The sequence below is a fragment of the Hippocampus guttulatus genome, chromosome 3 (genome assembly GCF_054856545.1).
Source record: "Hippocampus guttulatus isolate MCC_2025c chromosome 3, RoL_Hgut_1.0, whole genome shotgun sequence".
NCBI classification, from domain to species: Eukaryota; Metazoa; Chordata; class Actinopteri; order Syngnathiformes; family Syngnathidae; genus Hippocampus; species Hippocampus guttulatus.
In genome coordinates this window covers 26,067,153-26,089,412 of record NC_141263.1, presented here as the reverse complement: position 1 = coordinate 26,089,412, position 22,260 = coordinate 26,067,153, and the positions used below count along the sequence as shown (strand labels likewise).

Genomic DNA, 22,260 nt, shown 5'->3' with positions numbered 1-22,260 from the left:
GAAAGAGTGGCCACTGCACTCTCAAATCTTTCACTCGCCAAAGATCGATAAAAACCTTTGGTCTTTGAGCAGACCCGTTCAGAATGCCTTGAAGAGTGTTTCAACATCGTGTTAAGAATACTTGGGCTTCACGCACTCCCCTATAAACCGCTCCAAAATGCCACAAAACATTTTCCCTCGCTTCCTCAGAAGCATTTTTTCCTCTTTTTGCATTTTGCTCTTCAAATGTCTTCCTGGAATAAGGGCACTAGCCAAGGTGTTTTAGCACTGAATTTTAGTAACGGCAGAATATTTTTCACAAGCACGCAATGGAATGTTTATGCCATAACTGATCACATTTCTTATATTGTTACATTTACATTTTCCGATCCACTTTATCCTAACAAGGGTCACGGGGGGTGCTGGAGCCTATCCCAGCTGTCTTTGGGCAGTAGGCGGGGTACACCCTGAACCGGTTGCCAGCCATTTACAGGGTACATGGAGACGAACAACCATTCCCAAGAAGAACTGTTCGCGCACGGGACAATTTCGAGTGCTCCATTAACCTGCCATGAATGTTTTTGGAGTGTGAGCGGAAACCAGAATACCCGGAGAAAACCCACACAGGCACCGGGAGAACATGCAAACTCCACACAGGATACCTGTAAACTCATACGGTTTAGCCATAGTTCATACGGATTTTGTGGTGAATCTTACGTATATGGCCGTATCGCACAATTCATACGGATTCTGAAAATTTCCGTTTATTTTTATTTTTTTCCTCTAACAGGTAGTTCCGTTTGCTTTTGCCTAGAATGGCGCTAGTCTACTCAAATGCTTTCATTTCCGGTAACTTTCCAGTAAACATATAAAATGCTCTGGTATGTTCTAAGGATTTTTTGCTCTTTATAAGGATTTTTTTGGTAGTTTATACAGGTTGGCGCTCCGAAAAGTTGACAGGTATGACACAGGAAGGCCTGAGCCAGAATTTAACCCTGCGGCTCAGCACCATGAGGCGGACCTGCTATTATTATTTCATATTTTTAAAAAATATTTATGGTACTTACATACCTGAAAAAAACCTGTTTGTTTTTTTTAGTACTGGACTGTCAGCTTGCCTAATTTCGGACTTGTCAGAGAAGCCCAGCAAGTCGGTATAAAAAGGTGAATTCACTTTAGAATTCCTCATTCCTGAAATGGAAAAAAAAATGAGCGCACAGGGAAATTCGGAGTCCATCCTTCATGATGGTGGGTGGCCTCCGTTTCTTTTTTTTTTCTTTTTTTTTAACCACGTCTGCAGGTGCTACCTTGACATGTAGTACAAGAAACGAGAAAAAGTTACACACTCTGCTGTCAAAAATTCATTTCACGCCTCTTTCCATCAAGCTCTTTCGTTTTGTGGCGTCCAAATGAGTTCACCCACTGAGTTGCTTGTGTCTGCAGCACACCAACAGCTGCACCGCTTCTCTCTTCATCTGTCTCTGGGCTGCCAGGACTGTGAGTGACGGCACATGTGCTGGGGTCCACGCCGGGGCCACTGCTGAAATTCTAACCCCTCGCCCGCGACACAAGACATACCCCCGACTATGGGCAGGGAGGAGCTCTGAAGGGACAGATGCTGGGAGAAGGAAACGAGGGAGAGCCGGAGACCGAGGGGCAGGATTGAGGCTCGCGCCGTGTTTCGGCTTGACACGGTCAAATTGTTCTGGGAGGAGGTCTGTTTTAACGGCGAGCGTCTGAGTTCAGGTGGAGAGGATGGTCGGGAGGATGTTGATGGCGTGCGTGCTGGCCGCTGCGATTTGTCAGGTAAAATACGTCTTCTTCATTTTATCATCATCCAAATATTCTTCGGGTTTTTTTTGCATTTTCTAACGACTCGGTAGATGGCACACCTATTCTACTTGTATCGCATCCTCACCAATGTAGCTTTTTGGTCTTGGTTCCAAAACGGCCTCCAGCCACCCCTGCTTCTCCACTCGTACAGTTTATATTCGGACCCGAGTGCTGTTTGCAGCCAGTTTTCATCAGGATGGACACACGAGTCAACCGTGCAATCAGAGGTTGAAGTTGACGTAAACACTTTTACCTCGATGGCTCCAGATGTGCGCCTAGGAGCATTGGGGGCATCGTTTGTCGCACCTGTCAGCAGGCGCCGTGATGAGAATGGATGACAATATAAGCTGACATATTAGCAACAGCGCCGCCGGCCGTCATTAGTCTTTCTCCGTGTTTGGCAGCCCAAGTTGGTCGGGTGAGTGAGTTCGCCTCCGGTGAGTCCCTGGAGAAGATCTTTCGATACGCCGCTCCATCTGAGATGTAAACCACGGTTACGTTCACTCGTCGATTGGGTTGAATGTGGAATTTACATGGGAGTGTTTTTAGAGTTGACAATGTCTCTGTAATGCCTCAAGAAGAATGAGCGAAGTGCTGAAAGTAATTCCAACGGTATAAAAGAAGCGATTTGAACATGCTGTTGGACACCACGGAATGAGAACATGGCCACACACACACACACAATGGTAGAGGAAAGGTCCAAAGGACCAGGACAACATCTCCGGGATTTACTTTTCTTCAATTATTTTCCAAACGTAGGCAGGCGAGTGAAATGTAGAATGGTACTTTTTGAGATAAAGAAAAAAATCAAGTTTCATTTTCTCAATTTCTTCTCCTCCTTACAAAGTATTTGCCTCCTGTGTAAAGGCTGAAGTCGTTCCCGTGTAAATATTTCTCCGAGTGTTTAAAAGGAGTCATCAAGAGGGTGAGCTACGCGCACAAACGGATTTATCTTATCTCATCTCAAATCGAGGCCATCGAAAACTCCGTTGAAGATGCGGCCACTTTAAGCTTAAGAGACAAGACAAGAAAATGGAAGTTGCCGGTTGTCAAATCATTCCTTCTCGTTAGCGGAGGAAAATCTTCAAATGTCGGAAACTAAAATCCTGCCTTAAATTCGACAAAATAAATAACGTTCTCAATACTGTTCAGGTATTTTACGAGTGTGACCCGATCGTTTTCAGTTGCGCTGCAATGCGCTCACTCCCCTTTTCCCAGGGCCGGCTGTTATTAACCGAGGGGTGTCGAGGCCGGCTGGTGGATGTTTGGGGAGCAACGGGCCGCAGTCACAGCTGTTCCCAGATGCATACGCGATGCCATTTGCCTCGCTCGGTAATCCCCTTGTGGAAAGAAGAGCGGGCCGCTTCTGGACCATGAAATCGGGTACAAATCACGAGCGCGTATAGCGGCGGCCAGCTGGCACGGAGGTCTCACTCATCGGAAACAATCAGTCAGAGGCTTTACAGCCTGGGGGGCGGGGGGCGGTGCCATTCCGAACACACAAATAAAACGGTGTGGAATTGTGTCGTTGACATTGTTTTGGAAATAAGTCCTCAGCCTCAGACGTGTCAAAGAGTGCAAGTTGTCGTTTCCCATCAGTGGTGTGGGTCGGGGGAACATGATGCTGACCAGTTGATGTCAATCAACTAAATACAATACAATACAATAAATACATCCTGATTGATATAGCGCTTTACAAAACAGTTAACATCAAGTAGAATCATAAACACAACATCAAAACACGGACAGTCATGCAATCTGAACCACTTTTCCCCTCACACGCTTTGTTGTTTGAAGCAGTTGTAGATGAAAGCTAAGTTTGCCTAGCGTCCATTGAAGAAAAAAAAAAGATTGGTTCACTTCTCCTGTCCCGTGTAAATCCGCTTCAATTCCAAGCGGCGACTCTCCGTTCCAAATACGCATCCGCGCTCCACGCCGACGCTCCTCGCTCCGTCACGTTAGACCGGCCAATCATACTTTGGCCGTTCTTTCTTCTCTTTGAAACGAATGAATAATAGAAATCTATTCGCAGTTAGCACGCCCGTTTCATCTGCCCTACTTACATCGTAGTCCCTTAACCTTGTTCGGCATTCTAAAAGTGGTGACATCTGTCCCGGGGGCACACGCACACTTGTTGCGCCACCAAAAATAGAGCGTCCATGCCACGCAGTCATGACTGAGCAAAGAGCGGCGGTGTCGCGCCGACAGTTTTGCAGACTGCTTCACTTGGTTTGTGTGAATGTGTATGAATGTGTGTGTGTGTGTGTGTGTGTGTGTGTGTGTGTGTGTGTGTGTGCGCGTGTGTGTGTGTGTGTGTGTGTGTGTGTGTGTGTGCGCGCGCATCTGAAGAGGTGACCCAGGGCCACCTGTGTGACCTGAAGGCTGTTGCTCAAAGACACTTACTTCATGGCATGACTCAGCTGCAAAGATTTTTACACAGTTGACGGTTCAACTCGCAAACTTCAAAGTAAGAATAAAAATAGCGAGGGCTTGTTTTGCAGTGGTGGCAAACATCAACGGCTTGTGCTTGCTTTTTTTTCTTATTGTTTGTTCAAATATGTTTATGTCCAGTAAGAGAAGTCCCAATCGTTGTTTCTCTGAATGGATGTTCAAGAGACCGTTTGCAGCAAGTGCAGCAGAGTTGGAAAGCAATTGTATCGCCAAATGAGCGCAACGTCTCTTATGCTGTAAAAATGGAAACATGAGTGGGGGGTGAACTTGCGGCGCCTCTCAACTGGTCACCGGTCAACCAATTTCACTCCTGCAGTTAACCTTACATGCGTGATTTTTGGAACGTTGGTGTAACATGCAACCCCAGTTTGATGTGAACACTTGAGAACTCAGACCTGGGAGACGCGCTTCCCACTATCCACCATGCTGCCCAAGCAGAGAACTGCTCAATGTTCAAACTGGATCTTCCCAACAGATCACGAAGAGTAAAAAAAAAAGTGTGCGCATTTTGTCATTTAGCGCCAAAGTATGGCAAGTGAGAAGACATCAAACATCCTGAGCTGACTGTGACCGCTTAATAGCACTTGCTGGAGTCAGGGGGGGGGGGGGGGGGGGTCTTGGGGGTTCTGTATCGCCCCCAAACAAGCTATCTGTACTTCTGTGAGGGCCCAGGGTCAAAGGTCATGTTGTAAAAGTACCTGGGAAAAACTTCTAAAACAGTTCAACTGTGTGTGTACGCGTGTGTATGTGTGTGTGTGGTGTCATCACTCAGCCCGTCACAGGCGGCAGCCAAACGTCTAATTGGTAACGTGACCCTTTGGTGGGACTGCATCCTTGTCTGGTAAAAACATTCGAAAAGTGGTGGCGGCTGGACGGTATCCAAAAAGGCCGTCAAAAAAGGTCATTCTGCTTGGACAAGACAATTATGAATGAGGCAAGAAAGTGGAGTGAAACAGCAGATCGCTTTCGATCTGCTGTTGTTTGTTCTTTTTTTAGGTAATTTTCCGTTTTCTGTGACATTGTCATTGAGGGTTTTTTTGGGGGGGGGGGTTGGTGTAGATCGACATTGTTGTGTACCATTGCAAACTACAACTATGCTAAAGAAAGACCCAATTTTCAATAAATGGAATATCGTTGCATCGTGAAGGTGTAGAAGTAGTCCAGAGAGCAGAGCTAAACATAAAATCGCATACGACTCTTCCAGATTCTGTTTGTGAGCCCCCATCCATCTCCCAGTGTGAAGATTTCCCACAGAGGTTGGCCCAAAAAGCCCATTAATCACACATAAGCCAGTTTTTTCTTTCTTTTTTTTCTCTTTTTTTTTACTGAAATAACAATAAAGAAGGCACGCTGTGTCACTGGAGAGTTGAGGGATTGAGCGTCGGCTCGCTGCAGATGGTGCCCGGGATGAATTTGTGTTGATGGTAAGCATTTGAGAAATGTGTGTGTAAACATGCATCTCAGAGCGTGTCATGATGATGGCTACAAATAGACAGGGTGGAGAGTACAGAGGCGTCTGACATTAGTGTCACCCCCCCCCCCCCCCACCCCCCTCGACCCCACCGACTCTGTCTGCAACCATTGCCGTCATTCCTCTCCGTCAAATTTTACACAATGCCAGGCAAGACAGGAAATTGGGATGAGACAAAAAAAAGCCCTTTCAAAACAAAACAGAAAAACAATATCGACGCCTTGTATGCATGAGCTTTGAGCATTTTTTGTTTAAATTTAAATGCTATTGTATCAATGTCCATTGTACAGTTTTAAAGAGGAAGCCAGCCTCGATTTTCTTTACAAATGAGTTGACTGTAAAGAGGCCATTTGAGCTGTTCAACATATGGCGAGCAACGTTGGATCCAGTGATTCCCCACAGAGACGAGGGAAACAACTTGCGGAAATGTGAATAGATGATCGTGCGCGGGTGGGCGTTTTGTGTATAGTCACTAGAGTCGGCGCGTATGTGCGTGCGCGCGTGAGAAACTCTCCATGTGAGTGTGTCTGACGAATTCCCACCGCACGGCCGATTCGTAAGGTGACCCCAAACTCCCAGTCAGGTGCCGAGCTGAGCAGAAAGGGGAATTTGTGCATGGGAGGTGGGAATGTGGCTGGGAAAGCACAAGATCTAAATCCATAGTGGACAGCTGTTGGTGCGGGGGGGGATGTATGAGCAACGTGGCGAACGAAAGGCAGTTTGCGTTTCCTCATTCTAAAATGAATGTTATAGCCAGTTCAAAGGAGAGTGACAAAGTTGTGGATTAGTGAGGGAAACCCGAAGCTCTGACACTTCTGCTCCTCACCCAACACATTTCCGGGCATGTGTGCAGCCTCATTTTAGTGGCACTGTTCAGGCTATAAGCAAGCTGTTTTGTGCAGGTGTTGAATGCTGAACAGCACACACGGATTCAGGAGGTTTACCCATGGAGGAGAAAAGGCGAAGGAGTGATGGTCAGGGTCAAGAGAGATTGGATCATCCCTCCGATCAGAGTTCTGGAAAACAGTAAGCAGGTCCCAGAAAATTTGGTCCAGGTAATGTATTGGTTCGAATCAACATGCCCCCTTCAACTCATTGCCTGCTCAACCCCAAATACGAACAATTACGGTAACACCATTTCCTCTCCCCAACCAGATTAAGTCGGATAAAATCTTCACAGGCGAGGTGATCTATAAATTAGAGGGTCCGGGTGTGGATCAGGCACCCAAAAATTTCTTTGAGATTGATGACAAAACAGGAGTCATCAGAAGCAAGCGTCCACTCGACAGGGAGAAGTATAGCAGCTTTACGGTAAGAACATTTTTATGGCCGTGACATGGGGAAAAAATGTGTGTGTGTGTGTGTGTGTGTGTGTGTGTGTGTGTGTTTGTGTGAATATGTGGATGATAGATAGAGTGATCCAGTTAGCCTGGTATCTGGATGGCATATACATTGCTTGCTTGCTCCTTAGCTACATATGTTGACAGTTAGATTAAAGTTAGTTTAGATAGCTAGCTAGATAGCTAGATAGAGTCATCCAGTTAGCTCGGTATCAGGACGGCAGATACATTGTTTGCTAGCTAGCTAGCTAGCTAGATAGATAGATAGATAGATAGATAGATAGATAGATAGATAGATAGATAGATAGATAGATAGATAGATAGATAGATAGATAGATAGATAGATAGATAGATAGATAGATAGATAGATAGATAGATAGATAGATAGATAGATAGATAGATAGATACATACATACATACATACATAGATACATAGATAGATACATAGATAGATAGACAGATAGATAGATTCTGCTTTGGCAGTGAAATTCACACACGTCCACTCAATGAGTCATGTTATGTTCCCTCAAAGCAAATGCGCCTCAGGTGTGACCGCCATAGGTCAACTTTTTTAGGACTTTACGGTCATCAAGGGAGCCACTACACAATGTTTTGGACAAGATGACTGTGATGTAACCCCTGATGTCTAACCAAACATCCTTCGAACATTTCCTCCCACTTGATCCGTGATATATAGACACACTCGGAATAGCTTTGCACTGCTTGTTGAACAGTTCCTTCATAAAAAGGTGTGAGATTGAAAAACTAGATGAGGAAAAAAAAGAGGACAAAAAAGATAACTTAAATAACGCTTGTTTATTTTTTCTAACTTGTAGTTAAAAGCCTTTGCACTCTCGACCAGTGGAGAGAGACTGGAGAATCCAACCACCATAGAAATTGTAGTACTGGACCAGAATGACAACAGACCTGTCTTCACCCAGAAACAGTTCACTGGTGCTGTCTCTGAGTTCTCAGTTCCAGGTAAATCCCCATGACCACGCTGCACGTCTCCCTATCCGAAACGTCATAATCCTAAACAAGAATTCCACCAGAGTCACATTGACTCACCGTCTAAAAACTGCTTTGAACAGGTACATCGGTCATGTCGGTGTCAGCCACAGATGCAGACGACCCAATGACAGATAACGCTTTTCTCAGCTACTCCATTATTGGCCAAGAGAGCATCCCGGCCAATGCTGTTACCAAGATCATGTTTGGCATCAACAATGAGACGGGAACCATCTACACAAGAGATGTAGGCCTTGACCGAGAAGTAAGATGCCCCAAAGCCACAGGACACATCAAAATGCACAGTATCTCGTCATCTTAACTGCTATACAGATTTCTGAGAATGTATACAATGCAACGTATTGAAATAGGCTACACTGTAATCGTAACTACATATACTTCAATTGTTTCGTGAACCAATGAGACAAAAATGAACCTTAGTGGCTTAATCGAGCCACTGAATGAAGGCAAGTTTCATTGACGTACCGTAACATGATGGCAGAGGAGCAAAATGAACTTCGAAGGCGTCTACAGAAACATTTTGCACGCAAATTTACATACAGAACATGTCTTCAGTTCAGTCTCCAGCAAAAATAAAGCAATTGGCCACATGCGCTCTTCTCATACTTTGGACAAGACCGTAAATGTTATTGTTGCAGTTGAATGATGTTCTTCTCTTCCCCAGGTGGTGAAGACCTTCAGGCTAATGTTGCAAGTTGCTGATATGGGTGGAATGGGACTGACAAGTGAAGGCGTGGCCATCATCCACGTGTCTGATATCAACAATCACGCACCACAGTTCCACCCGAGCTCGGTGAGCCCCCTTAAGAAAAGACCACTTATACATGTCGTTATGTATGTCGTGGATGGCACAAGGACAACCAGTAAATGATTCAAGCAGTACACGCGCTCGCATTCACGAGCAGCTTTCTGTCTGTGTGGCCCATCCAGTACAGCATGACAGCAGTGGAGAACCGAATGAACTATGAGATCGGCCGCGTCAATGTGACAGACCTTGATGATCGCGGAACGGGAAACTGGGAAGCAAAATATTTCATCTCAAACGACCCTTACAGAAACTTTGCCGTCACGACGGACAGTGTCACCAACCAGGGTATTCTGATGGCGGCCAAGGTAAGGTTGAGCCATAAATAATCGATTTTATTTTTCATCAGTCCTATTGGGCGGCCATGTATGGCCATGCACTGCTCGTAATCAGATGTATGACAAAAATGCGATTTTAAATCAAGACAAAATATGAGGGGCGGCCCCAGTGGTCCAGTGATTAGCGCGTCGACCTCACAGTGCAGAGGTCGAGGGTTCAATTCCAGCTCCGGCCTTCTTGTGTGGAGTTTGCAAGTTCTCCCCGCGCCTGCGTGGGCTTTCTCCGGGTACTCCGGTTTCCTCCCACATTCCAAAAACATGCATGGTCACTTAATGGAACACTCGAAATTGTCCCGAGGTGTGATTGTGAGTGTGAGTATGAATGGTTGTTCATATAAGTGTGCACTGTGATTGGCCGGCGACCAGTTCAGGGTGTCCCCCGCCGAGTGCCCAGAGTCAGCCGGGATAGGCTCCAGCGCACCCTCGTGAGGATGAGTGCTTCCGAAAATGAATGGATGGATGGATTTTATTCTTTGTCTTGCAGCCCCTGGATTATGAGGCACAGAACGAGCACATTCTGTTCCTGACGGTCGAGAATATCAACCCACTGAGCGACAAGGCTCCAAATTTGCCGGTGAGCAGTGCAATCGTGGTGGTGACGGTCGTCAATGAGAATGAAGCGCCACATTTCAGGGAAGACCCCATACGGATCGTCGTGCCTGAATCTGTGGCTCCCGGAACGCTCCTGAAAAGCAACATTGCATTTGACCCCGATAAATCTGACCTCAGGTGTGAAGACATCGCTGGTGATTTTTCATTTCATTCTTTGCTCACCCTGAAAATGGTTGCTGGGCTCTTTGCGCCGAAGGTATGAGATCAGTCGAGATCCTGAGAGGTGGCTGGACATCAACAGACACACGGGCGACATAACTGCAAGGAGAACCTTCAACATGCGATCGCAGCACGTTAAAAACAACATCTACGTCGCCGTTGTCAAGGTTACAGGTCAGAATAGTCGGTCCGTTCTTCAAATTTCAAAAGCCTCACGCCGACACCTCCGGAGGTCATCCTAAACGCAATCCGAACGGGTTCCGTTGTCTACGTTTGCGGCCCTGCTCGACCTGTACAGATGTCGGCGGCGTGTCAACCACTGCCAGCGTGGCCATCACTTTGAAGGAGACCAACGACTTTCCCCCAAAGCTCCTTCCACGGATTGGCACCGTGTGCAGAGATGCACGAAGGGCCGCTTCCGGATTGGTGCTGACTGCCGAGGACGACGACCTTCCACCGCATGCGGCGCCGTTCGTTTTTGAAATGCCCGACGATGTGTCCGTCAACTGGACTGTCATTCAAGTCAATGGTCAGGCTCATCGTATGGAAGAATGACGACAGACATCGCCCGGGCATGTGCATGACTAATTCAGCCCACATTTGCTCCCTAAATCATCTGACCTCTTTTTTTTCTTTTTGCATTCCTGTGCGCGCCCCTTTTTGGACTTCAGACACGCATGCAATGCTGCAGCCTCTCGTCGACCTGGGGGATGGAGAATACGCAGTCACACTGTTGGTGTCCGACTCTGGAAAGCCGATACTCAGCTCTTACGCTCAGATCAATGTCACGGTGTGTCTCTGTGACTCGTTCGGAGACTGCAAGTCTGAGGCGGGGGCAGTGTTCGGCTCCAGTATGGGGATCAGCTTCATTGCGCTTATCGTCATCATGGCCAGCGTTGGCCTCCTTTTATGTAAGTTACATTTTTGAGCCTGTCGTTTGTTGTTGCGCCCTTCTGGCAAGACTTTTAAGAGAATAACTTAAACGAGGTTCCGGTGTCCAAAACTGCAATGCTAAAAAAGTGGAAGAAAGAAAAAAAAAAGTGACCGGACATATTTAGAAAGTAGCTGATAATGACAAAGCTTCTGCTTTTCAGTGCTGCTCCTTTTAGCTGTGGCGGCGACTTCCTGTGGGAGACGCCATCATATCAAGAAAGGAGCCGGTCTGCTTGTGGGGGATTCGGAGGACGACATCAGGGGCAATGTGCTCAACTACGACGAACAAGGAGGGGGTGAGGAAGATGAGGTAAGGCCTCATGATCAATGAGTTCATCCGATTCGTTGCATACTATAGCGTGCATCAATATCGATCAATCGAACAACCTTGGAAGCGGACCGAGTTTATCTATGGTCGGACTTACGGCACCCGAGCCTCAAAGTTGCTCATCGTTCATGTTTCATTTGCTGGTGATGCGATTGACCAATCCCCCCCCCAGAATGCCTTCAACATCGACCTGCTGTGGAATCCTCTGGATGCACCCTTGACGCCCCCCATGCCGTACTACCCCGTCGCTGGCGTTGGAGGCAAGCAGCCCATCAGAAAGGACGCGCCGCATAACCTGCCGTCGCCCGCCTACCCTCGGAGGCCCCCGGCAGATCCCACTGACATCGAGGACTACATCAGCGATGTAAGATGCCTCTGCGTGTCGCTGAGCAAAATCCCAGAAGTGGGTCGTTTTTGATGTGCGTATGTACCGGTACATGCTTTGGTGTTTGATGAAAAAGGCACGACAGCAGGCCAAAATAACTCGTCTGCCTCCAGAATGTTTTGATTTGCTTTATTTTAGAACGTCACTAATATTACTCAGAGGTAAATGACACGACTACATCATGATTGCAGTTGACCAAAAATCCATCCAGGGCGTAAAATAAAGTCAGCCAGGATGAGCTCCGGCATCATTCGTGACCCAAATGGGGACACGCATTGTAGAAAACAGATGAGTGGGTGTTGAACGATGCCGCAGTTTGGCATTTCAGCATCTGACACTCGATTTTTCTATGAAGCATTTTAGCTTCTGTGAGAATGTGCCGAGACTTTTTTTTTTTTTCCTTTTTGCACAAAGGCCATTTCTTTCCCTCAGGGCCTGCAGGCTGCCGATAAGGATCCCAACGTGCCGCCGTATGACACGGCCCTGATCTATGACTACGAAGGAGAGGGCTCACTGGCAGGCAGCCTCAGCTCCATCGCATCCGGCAGCTCGGATGAGGACCAGGACTACGACTACCTCAACGAATGGGGACCACGATTTCAGAAATTGGCCAACATGTTTGACCCGCGTTAGGTGGGAAGGTAACCTTTAAACGTAACAAAGTGTCGAATGATTCAACAGCGGTGAGGAAAACACTTTTAGGGGTTTCACTGGACAAGGATGAGATATTATCCGTCACTATGGGCCTTACTGGACCACTGGTCTTAAACAGAGTGCGTGAGATCATAGTTTTGTCGTGAATAATTGGAGTCAACTTCATAGTCAAAGAGGACTTGTTAAAACCTTGACAAGGGTGCTCAGGAAAAAACACGCAAGAGCCGAACATGTTGAAATGTTAGTCCATGATGGATTGGATTCATCCCCAGACTTGGATTGCCTGGGATGTACTTTTTTTTTTTTAAATATTGTTATTATTTTATGAGAGGAATTTGATTTGTTTATCATGTTTGCTTGTTTGATCCTAGCCCCTGCATTCCAGCATGTGTTCCACCTTTGACACAAAATATTACCCAACGAAACAAATGCAGAGGCAAAATATTCCGGGTGAGCTTGTCAGAGAGAGGGAGGTACATTTACGGTACATTTTTTTATATAGTGTCTACACAGAATGAATGAGAAGAAAGTAGCTGGCTTACCCGAAATATTTCATTCATATAATGAATATAAAACTTATTTCGTATTCCTATTTCGAAGGCTACAACTATAATAAACGTCATTCAATCTGTGCTGTGCAAGCATTTGAAACAGTAAAATGATGGACATGGGAGATACTAAAGGCCTGAAAACACATCAACAGAAAAAAAAAAGTGTTTCTCGTGATCACATGAGTTTCACTACCGCATGTTTTATTTTAGTTTATGTTTGTAACTTACTCTCAGCATAAAAATACCTATTCTGTGAAATCCTAGTGGTTTGTTACAAAACACGAGTGAACAACAGCATCATGTAAACCCAACCAAAAAACTCAACAGACAGGTCAGCGATAAATTTGTGGAGAAGTCTCTGACTTTGAAGATGAAGGATCTTCAATCCATTATTATCCCAAAAAGGAAAAAGTGTGGCGCAACTGCAAACCTGCCAAAACGTGGCCTTCCATCTAAACTGCCCGAGCGAAGGAGGAGAGCACTGGTCAGAGAAGCAGCCAAGAGGAAGACCCGCAGAAAAAAACTATCAGTCGCGCACTCCACAAATTGGAGAGCAATGGTTGGAAGAAGGGCATTAAAAAGTCCCCCACGGAGGGAACACTGCAAACGTGGAAGAAGGTGCTTTGGTCAGATGAGACCAAAGTTGATTTTTTTTTTTTTTGGCCTCAATGCAATTTGTGCCGTGAGTGACGGAAAACACTTATTTCTCATGACGCACAATCCCCAGCATGAAACATGGCTGTGGGGATTATTTTTCTTCAAGGACATGGATCTTCCGGCAAGACAATGACCCGACGCATCAAGCCAGCACTGCGATGGGGGCATCTCAATCAAAGAATATGCGTGTGTTATAACGGCCCAGTCAAAGTGCAGACCTAAAAATCCCCATTCAGCATCCGTGGCAGGACTTCATAACTGCTGTTCACAGACACTCCCCATCCAATCTGGTTGAGCTTGCGCTATTTTGCAGAGGAGAATGGGCAAAAATTTCAGGCTCTGGATGTATATTAACTCATTCGCTCCCAAAGACGTTTTTAAACGTCTTTTCAGACTTGGTCCAGAATTGGCTGGTACTGAATGAGTTAAAGACAGCATGCCTTTGTTTGCCAGGAAGATGCGCCAGGAGCCAAACAAGCGATATTCGTCATTTTATGACTCGTGGAAAAAAAAATCTGATCAAAAGAAGATGGAGGATTTGACTGCCACCTGCAGGACACAGGAAGTCCTCGTGGCGCCGCCTTTACGAAGCGCTCTTTTTGCAGGGAAGAGCTGAAAGTCAAGTCAACCTTAAATGACCACCAGTTGCTGCAATTCTTCAATTCATCGCAACCCATTTTATTTTCAAACCATAAAATACAGATCACAATGCTTCCAAGTGCAGACGCCCTCCAAAAAGGTCGAACAATTCCCACAGAAAGCATTTTAGCAGGTAGCCCAAAATAAATTACCAACTTCTCGAGGCACCGTATTGAAAAGTTGTCCCACAGAAGCTTTTCTTTCTCCTGCCTCGCTGACTGGCACATTTGATAGGTGGTTACAAAAAAAAAAAAAAAACTTGAGATCTCTGACATTCAGTTGCAACTGACATGCCATCAACATGTTCACATCGTAGGAAATGCGCTTTGCTACAAAGGTGAGAGTCATCTTCAGAGTCTATCCAAACGACATGCAGAGCGGTTTGCTTGTTTGTCCGTGTGAGTCTCCTGAACTAGACCGAGCACACCACAGTATTTGATACCATGATGTGAGAATCGTTTGCATATTTGCTAAATCTCTAGTCACTCCATGATTTAAAAAAAAAAAATTATAATAATCATGATTATACTTCAGACCATCTCCGGATTCATGTCGCCTTCGCTGCGTCCGCGCGAAGGCGGCTGCGGTTCGTCTTCGCCCGTGTCCTGCTTGTCCCTCTGAGCTTCCACCCAGCTCTGTGGGACAATCATCTTCTTGGGACCGTGGGGCGGAGGACCCAACAGAGCCTCGATGTCATCGTAGTTCACCACCTCGCGCTCTAACAGAGCATTGGCCAACTGCGGAGAAGAAATTGCAGCAATATTAAAACGGCGGCAACGGCCTCGAGGCGCGGAGATGTCAAGATCGCACGGTACAAAGAGAGAAGACGGCGCACCAAGGTCAACTTGTCCCTGTTGTCGATGAGCAGCTTCTCCGTATGCCGGTAGGCGCGGGCGATCAACATCTTTGCCTCCTAAAAGCAACAAATGTGTGATAATAATGTTGAGAAACTCGGGTCGCATGACACAATCTCTGGATGAAAATGGAATGATGGAAGGAGGAATTAAACATTCGGGAACCTACGAGGTCCATCTGATGCTGGAGTCCTTGGCTGAAAGGTCGACGCCCAATGGCTCCCTGCTCCTCCGTTTCGGGGAACGACACCTGGCCGACGCTGTTACACATGCCGTACTGCTTCACCATTGAGTAGGCCACGCGCGTCACTTTGCGCAGGTCATCCTGAGCTCCTGCGGACACACAAATCAAACTTTCAATCAAGTTGAGAAATTGAAAAGAAGAAGAAAAAAAAAATCCAAACGCAGCGTAAATCATGTGATTTCACTTCCTGTATGTCTTGTGTTAATTAGATATTGTGCAAGCTTTTATACAGAAACACAGTTCAAGCCATGAAGGTTCCTGCTCAGGTCTTTCCAGAGGATTTGGTCTCACAGGTCTGGTCCTGGGTGGTCACAAGTGGCCTAGAAAAGTTCCGTTTAGTGGCGTTGGGTTTCCGTTGCGTTTAATTATTATTATTTTTTGCATTTGTTTTGTCATTTGTAATGTTTTCTTCTACTTTGCTGCATTTCTTTCCTGCGTATGTTTTTGTTTTTGCAGCATTTCTCACTTGCAGTGTTTTTGTCTTGCAATTTTGTGTGATTTTTAATTTACAGCAGTAAAAGAAGAGATACGGCCCCCTCCCACTAATTTCCAAACGCAGCCGACATTATAAACCAGTCATTCCCATCCATTTCCATTTTTTTGAAGCACCCTGAGTAACCGAACGGTACATTTGAACTGTGCTCTGAGTTTTTGGAAAGAAGTAGTGGCCAACCACAGGTGCGTATTTCTTGAACGCACCCGTGCTTAGGGAGTGTTCGGTCTAGACAGTGAGAATGTTCGGGTACTGTTGGCGGTGTGTACCTGTTGTAACCTTGTTAAAGGTAATGGCTTCCGCAGCCCTTCCTCCCAGAGCCATGCACATGCGCTCAAACAGCTGCTCCTTGGTCAACAGGTACTGGTCACGAGGCAAGATCTGGGCAAATCCCAGGGCCGCATTTGTCCGAGGCGCAATGGATACCTGAACCAAGCAAAAATCACACACACACACGCATGTTTTTTTTTCTTTTCTTTTTACACTGTATGTGGACATAGCCTCTTTGTTTCGTGGTGAGCGCATGAGTGACTGGCTTCGTGGCATTGGGCCTGTTTAACGATTAAGGAACGAGTGCTCTCGACAATACAAATAATGATGTGGTTTGTTACCTTCATGACTGCCTCTGTGTGCTCAAGCAGCCATCCGACTAACGCGTGACCCGATTCATGGAAGGCAACCACCCTCCGCTCCTCTTTGGAAAGGATCTTACTCTTCTTCACGCTTCCTAAAACGCACATTTGCACCGATCCTTGTTATATATTCCACTTTTCCCACATTACAAAAGCAAATTATAGGCTCCAGCTCACGTGCGACTGTCGTGAGGTTATGCTAAGTTCCACTGTACCTGCGATTACTCTCTCCACCGCATACTCAAAGTTGAAAGTGTCAATTGACTTATGACCCTCTCTGGCAGCATGCAGGGCAGCTTCGTTACATATGTTAGCAATATCCGCGCCTGCAGACACAATCAAAGCGAGGCAATTATACTTCTCAGATGGCAAACATGATGAAGAAGCTATGGACGATAGGACGCAGCAAGAGAAGAAAAAAAAAGACGCAACTACAGAATGTTTTGCCTGTATTAATATACCACTAAAGCCAGGGGAGAGCTCAGCTAGGCGCAGGGAGTAGAAGTTGGCTGGTTGAGTCAGTTTCAGGATCTTCAGATGCTGCTCAAAGATTTCCATCCGCTCCTGAGGAAAAAAAAATAAAGATGTCTTTAGATTTAGGCTCCAGGATAATTTGGAATTCATACACAACCAACCATCTTAGGTTGGTGCTGACTTCCGGTTATGCTTCAACAAGTGTGCCGCCGTCGCTCACCTGCAAGGTTGGAAGATCGATGAAGATGTGCCGGTCCAATCTGCCAGGTCTCATCAGAGCATTGTCCAAGATGTCTGCTCTGTTTGTGGAGGCCAGGACAATCACATGGTCAGTTGTTCCCATCCCTGAAGAAGAAAAACAAAGAAAAAGCGTTTGGTGGCAAAAAAAAAAAAGAAAAATACTCCGACTCTATAATCGGAACCCACCATCCATTTCAACTAGCAGCTGGTTGAGGGTCTGCTCCTCTTCGGTATTGGAGAAGCCAGAAATGTTGGTTGATCGCTTTTTTCCAACAGCATCAATCTCATCTATGTAGACGATGCAAGGCGCCCGGCCACGAGCCTCCTTGAAAAGGCTCCTCACCCTGGCGGCACCCAGACCTACAAACATTTGTTTTTATTTGATTTTTTTTTTTTAATTACTTCTTTTCACACACATACATGATGAAATGGTCCGCAATGGGAAAAAAAGGTTTGGGACCACTGTGCTAAATTAGTAAAAGGACAAAATAAAATGTTATGGTGCAATTGAATCCTCTGTCCAGCAGAGTGTGCTCTGAGTACATTGATGAAAACAGGCTCAATGTAGACAAATTACAATGATTACGTTTCCAAACTATATTTTCATTTTGTTTTATTGGGAGGCCATCCCGGTTTTTTTTGTCCAAAAACATTTATTGGCACTCCACCCCCGCTTATTCAAAATCTTGTTCGATTAAAAAAAATTATCTATCTATGCTACGCTAACTTGAATCTAACTGGCAATATATGTAGCTAAGGAGCTAGCATCCTGATACCTAGCTAACTGGATGGATGGATGATTCTATCTACTGTACTATTCTCACTCTCTGTGTTTCACCAACACCCCCCCCCCCCCTACCTAAAACAGGTTGGTCAATGAACACATTGTTATGTCAACGTTAAAAAAAAAAAAAGTCTCAACTGCAGCCTACGCATACCTCCAATGACCTCGACAAATTCAGAGCCGGCCATTGCAAGGAACGGGACCTGCGCCTCTGTGGCAACTGCCTTCGCCAGCAGTGTTTTTCCACAGCCTGGCGGTCCAAGCAGCAAAGCCCCCTTTGGTACCTTGGCGCCCAGAAGGAGGTATCGTTCAGGATTCTGAATAAAAGATAACGGTAAGACGACATTGGGAATTTCAGTTTTATCTGCAAGGCGCTGTTAGTAAATGACAAATCGTTATGACTGATGTTTCTCACCTTGAGGTAGTCCACAAATTCTTTCACTTCCATCTTGGCCTCGTGCATGCCTGCGACGTCTTTAAAGCTCACACCTTTCCCAGACTTGCCATCCACAATGGTGAATTTAGCCATCTTCAGCTGATTCTGTCAAGCAAATTGTGCGTACAAGTCTTCAAAACGATGACATGATTTGAAGTTCAAATGTTCAAATTTTGAACAAAGAGTAACACAAGCAACTCACAGTTGGACTTTTTAAATCACTTACAAATGCACTGAAGCCACCTTCTCTGCCGCCCATACCCGCCAGACGAAAGATGTACCAGAGAATAGCCACGCCGATCGCCGCCATCCCAAGAGCATACACTGCGCTGAAAAGAAACATCACGATACCAAAAAATGCTGTTCAAATGACAAGGATGTTATGACTTCCTGTCTGGAAGAAATCAAAACCTGGATGGCACAAAATTTCTTGAGATTCAATGAAAAGAAGACAGAGGTGATATTGTTTGGTCCCAGTGGCCCTTGTAAATTCCATCCTGTAGACTTGGGCCCCCTGTCTCCTTATCTTAAGTCAACAGTCTCAAACTTGGGCCTTAAACTGGACAGTGATTTCAAACTCGATCGGCAAATTGGTGCCGTTGTTAAATCCAGCTTCTTTCACCTTAGACAGCTGGCCAAAATAAAACCTCTCCTCTCACATGAACACTTTGAGACAGTAATTCATGCCTTTGTCACATCCCGGCTCGATTACCGCAATGCCCTTTACTTTGGAGTCAGCCAGTCCTCCATTAAGCGCCTTCAGCTGGTCCAGAATGCCGCTGCTCGCCTCTTGACTGGTACTCGTAAGAGGGAGCACATAACTCCTACTCTGGCATCCCTTCACTGGCTCCCCATTCATTTTAGAGTTATTTTCAAGGTCCTCTTATTTGTTTTCAAATCTCTGAATAATCTCGCGCCACCTTACCTCGCTGAGCTCATCCGCCCCTACACACCTGCCCGGCGCCTCGGGTCTGTGGACCAGACCTTATTAGAAGTACCAAGAACTAAACTGAGGCTCAGAGGGGATGGAGCCTTTTCTGTTGCTGGTCCCTCTCTCTGGAATGACCTCCCACTGAACATTGGGCAAGCCTCCTCGCTGCCCATCTTCAAAACCCTCCTCAAAACTCACTTGTATTCTTTGGCATTCGACTCAGCATGACTTAGATTTGTTCTTGGTTTTACTGTTTGGTGCTTTCTACCGCCTTTATTACCGATTTGTCTTACTGTTTATTGTGCATGTTAAATTGCTCCATGTAAAGCACTTTGTATGCAGCGATGGCTGTTTGAAAGTGCTCTATAAATACTGTTGACTTGACTTGACTTGACTTGGAGACATCCATACCATCAGACCACCAAAATGGTTTCCCTTAAATAAAAAAAACAAACAAGTAATAATTAAAAAAAGAAAAAGGTGAGGCTCTTACTTTCCAAAGAATCCGGTGCGTTTGTAAGAGACAGGTATCCGGTCCTTTGCGTCGATATTCAGCTCCTCCTCAGCAGCCCTCAGCTTCTCCTCAAATTTGTCTATGTTGGCGACCTGCATTCGATACATGAGTGCAAGCCTCTACCAAAAGACAGATGAAATTCGGAAGGATTAGCAATAAAGACGCAGAAGGCATTTGACTTGATATTTGTTCGTATTAGACAGTGAGCCCAGCATACAGGCCTGCCAAAGATGACTGCCCCGGGGTGAAGGTAGATTTCAACAATGTCACTTTCAGGAACCACCTGGACACGTGACACCTCTCCCTTAGCCAACATCTCATTGACAAAGTCATTCCAAGAGATGTTACCACCGCTGGTGTTTATAGAGTTTAGCAGGCTCATGATGAGCGCGATTATGAAAAGGGTCCGCAGGCGCTCTCGGTACATCTGGTCCTCCTGCTCGCGCCGCTTCTTTTCCTCTAAGGAGGACAGATTTGGAGATGGTGGACTACTGTGTGCACAAAGAGGAAAATGATACCGCACGTGCATTTCATTACACTCTTACCTTCATCTTCCTCTTTTTTTTTCCCGCTTGGTTCATTGTTTTTATCTTTTGTTTGTTTTGACTGGGATGTACTGAAGAAGTTTGTTGCCCCTGCAATACAATCATATCGTTTTCTATGAAATGATGCCGGATTGGGAAATGACACATATTATTGTAAGAGGTAAAAGAAAAGAAGATTACCTAATAAATTTAATAAGCCCACTGGATTTTTAAGCAGGTTGTTCCTTACTAAATCTCTGCTGACTCCAGCCAGCGTGGGACTCAATGGTCTGTGGAGAATACTCTGGAACAGAAACATTCGGACGGTGTGAAAACATCTGATATTGAAAGGGGAAAATAAAGGTACCTTGTGATAGTCATGAGTAAGGGGTTACAGATAATCTACAGTGCTCGTGCAGAAATGTGGGGCAGTGGTAATCCCCCTGTCATAGTCAGAAGTAGACAGTCAGTCATTGATTATTTTTATGCCCCTTATTTTAAATAAGACACTGTAATGACCACAATATCGCTGTTTTTAAAAAGGCAAGACAACTAAAAGGCCCATGAGAGGTCAATCGACAGCCACATTTAACTCATTCGCTGCCATTACAAGTGTACTGTACTTCTTTTTTTTCAACAGGGATGGATGTTGTAGCCTCTAATGCTACCCCACACTAAATGTCAAATTTATTATTGGTGCACAACCACCAGTAGATGACATTAATCCCCCATCATTCAGCAGTTTGTGAGTCCACTTGGAAAAACGGCCGCATTTTGTGCAACCTAGCTATTTCTACTGCTCATTATAAAAGAACAGAAAAAAAGAATCGTGCTTTTTTTCCCTGGTGGCATATTCTTTCAATTGGTAGTTTGGTGTTTGTAAAATCGTTGACCACAATTTGGTTTTGAAAATGTGAGTGAATTAAAGAAAGCAATTTAAAAACTAAACTAAATGCTCACATTTAGTCATTAGAGCACACAAGGCAATGGCCATTGCTGATATAACCGAAAATACAAGGTATCGTCTGCAACTACTTTGATTCTACCGAAACATATATAGTAAATTGGTAGATTTGGTAGCAAGTTAATGTTTACTACATTGTAATGCACTTGCATAGCACGTCAGCGGCTTGTTGCGCACCCCTGCAAGCAAGACGAATCAAGACGTTATAGAAGTCAAACATTTCACTAAAAACAAACCTACTCAACCGATCGCTTCTTACTTGGATTAGTTTTCGAGGCTGTCCAGTAAGATTCCTCTCGGACATTGCAAAAAGCATCTTTCTTAAGAGCACATTGTTGAGACTGCAGCTGGTCGTCGCCCTGTTGTTTAATATGTGACACTTTTGCCTTGACCACGTCCAAGCTAAGCCTCTTGGATTTTTTGTACGAAGGCGAACACAATGCTGCAACAACGCCGCCGCCATAACCTCGATTAGCACATAATAATTGAAATTACTGAACAAGCATTGCTGATGTTTTATTTCAGATTCACGCGTTTATTTACTCATAACGCTCTGAGCTAGCTTACAATGTTATTCAACAGCGTGACGCACTTCCTGGAAATATTACACGAACACTCACGTGCACGGAAAAGCATGATGCACTGAATTTAATTTTAATTTATCTGTATATGTGTGTTAATATAATGCCGTTTAACCTGTGGGCTCGTTTTCAATTAGATGTTAATGATTGCGTTCAAGAGTGTTGAAGTGACACACGTTTACGCGGCCTACATGAAATACGACTAGTCGAAGAATATCTACATTTTGTACTTACTTTTTTTCTTACACATCTACACCAGTTATATAATTAACCATGTATCCCTATTAACTGTTGTGACTACTCGTGGCAAAATTACATAAGAACAAATAACATTTTAAAAAGGAAGCAATGCTCTCTCTCTCTCTCTCTCTCGCTCTCTCTCTCTCTCTCTCTCTCTCTCTCTCTCTCTCTCTCTCTCTCTCTCT

General features: G+C 45.3%; 2 protein-coding genes across 2 annotated transcripts; one reads left to right on the top strand and one right to left on the bottom strand.

Moving 5' to 3' along the window:
• The first annotated feature begins 1,478 nt into the window (after nucleotides 1-1,478).
• On the top strand, nucleotides 1,479-12,949 carry cdh15 (cadherin 15, type 1, M-cadherin (myotubule)). Its single transcript, XM_086106679.1, has 14 exons — nucleotides 1,479-1,785; nucleotides 6,637-6,789; nucleotides 6,890-7,045; nucleotides 7,911-8,055; nucleotides 8,166-8,347; nucleotides 8,768-8,896; nucleotides 9,034-9,216; nucleotides 9,731-9,975; nucleotides 10,055-10,191; nucleotides 10,316-10,546; nucleotides 10,689-10,928; nucleotides 11,112-11,260; nucleotides 11,451-11,642; nucleotides 12,096-12,949. The coding sequence occupies exons 1-14, from the start codon at nucleotides 1,735-1,737 to the stop codon at nucleotides 12,294-12,296; spliced, it is 2,394 nt and encodes a 797-aa protein (XP_085962805.1). The 5' UTR covers nucleotides 1,479-1,734; the 3' UTR covers nucleotides 12,297-12,949.
• A 1,230-nt stretch (nucleotides 12,950-14,179) lies between these two features.
• Nucleotides 14,180-21,838, bottom strand: spg7 (SPG7 matrix AAA peptidase subunit, paraplegin). Its single transcript, XM_086107715.1, has 17 exons — nucleotides 21,514-21,838; nucleotides 20,492-20,594; nucleotides 20,312-20,401; nucleotides 19,984-20,225; nucleotides 19,746-19,885; nucleotides 18,548-18,650; nucleotides 18,301-18,426; nucleotides 18,040-18,202; nucleotides 17,288-17,461; nucleotides 17,082-17,206; nucleotides 16,849-16,951; nucleotides 16,603-16,713; nucleotides 16,367-16,482; nucleotides 16,025-16,181; nucleotides 15,188-15,351; nucleotides 15,000-15,077; nucleotides 14,180-14,901 (listed from the first exon to the last, which is right to left on the bottom strand). The coding sequence occupies exons 1-17, from the start codon at nucleotides 21,715-21,717 to the stop codon at nucleotides 14,695-14,697; spliced, it is 2,406 nt and encodes an 801-aa protein (XP_085963841.1). The 5' UTR covers nucleotides 21,718-21,838; the 3' UTR covers nucleotides 14,180-14,694.
• Between the last annotated feature and the right edge of the window lie 422 nt (nucleotides 21,839-22,260).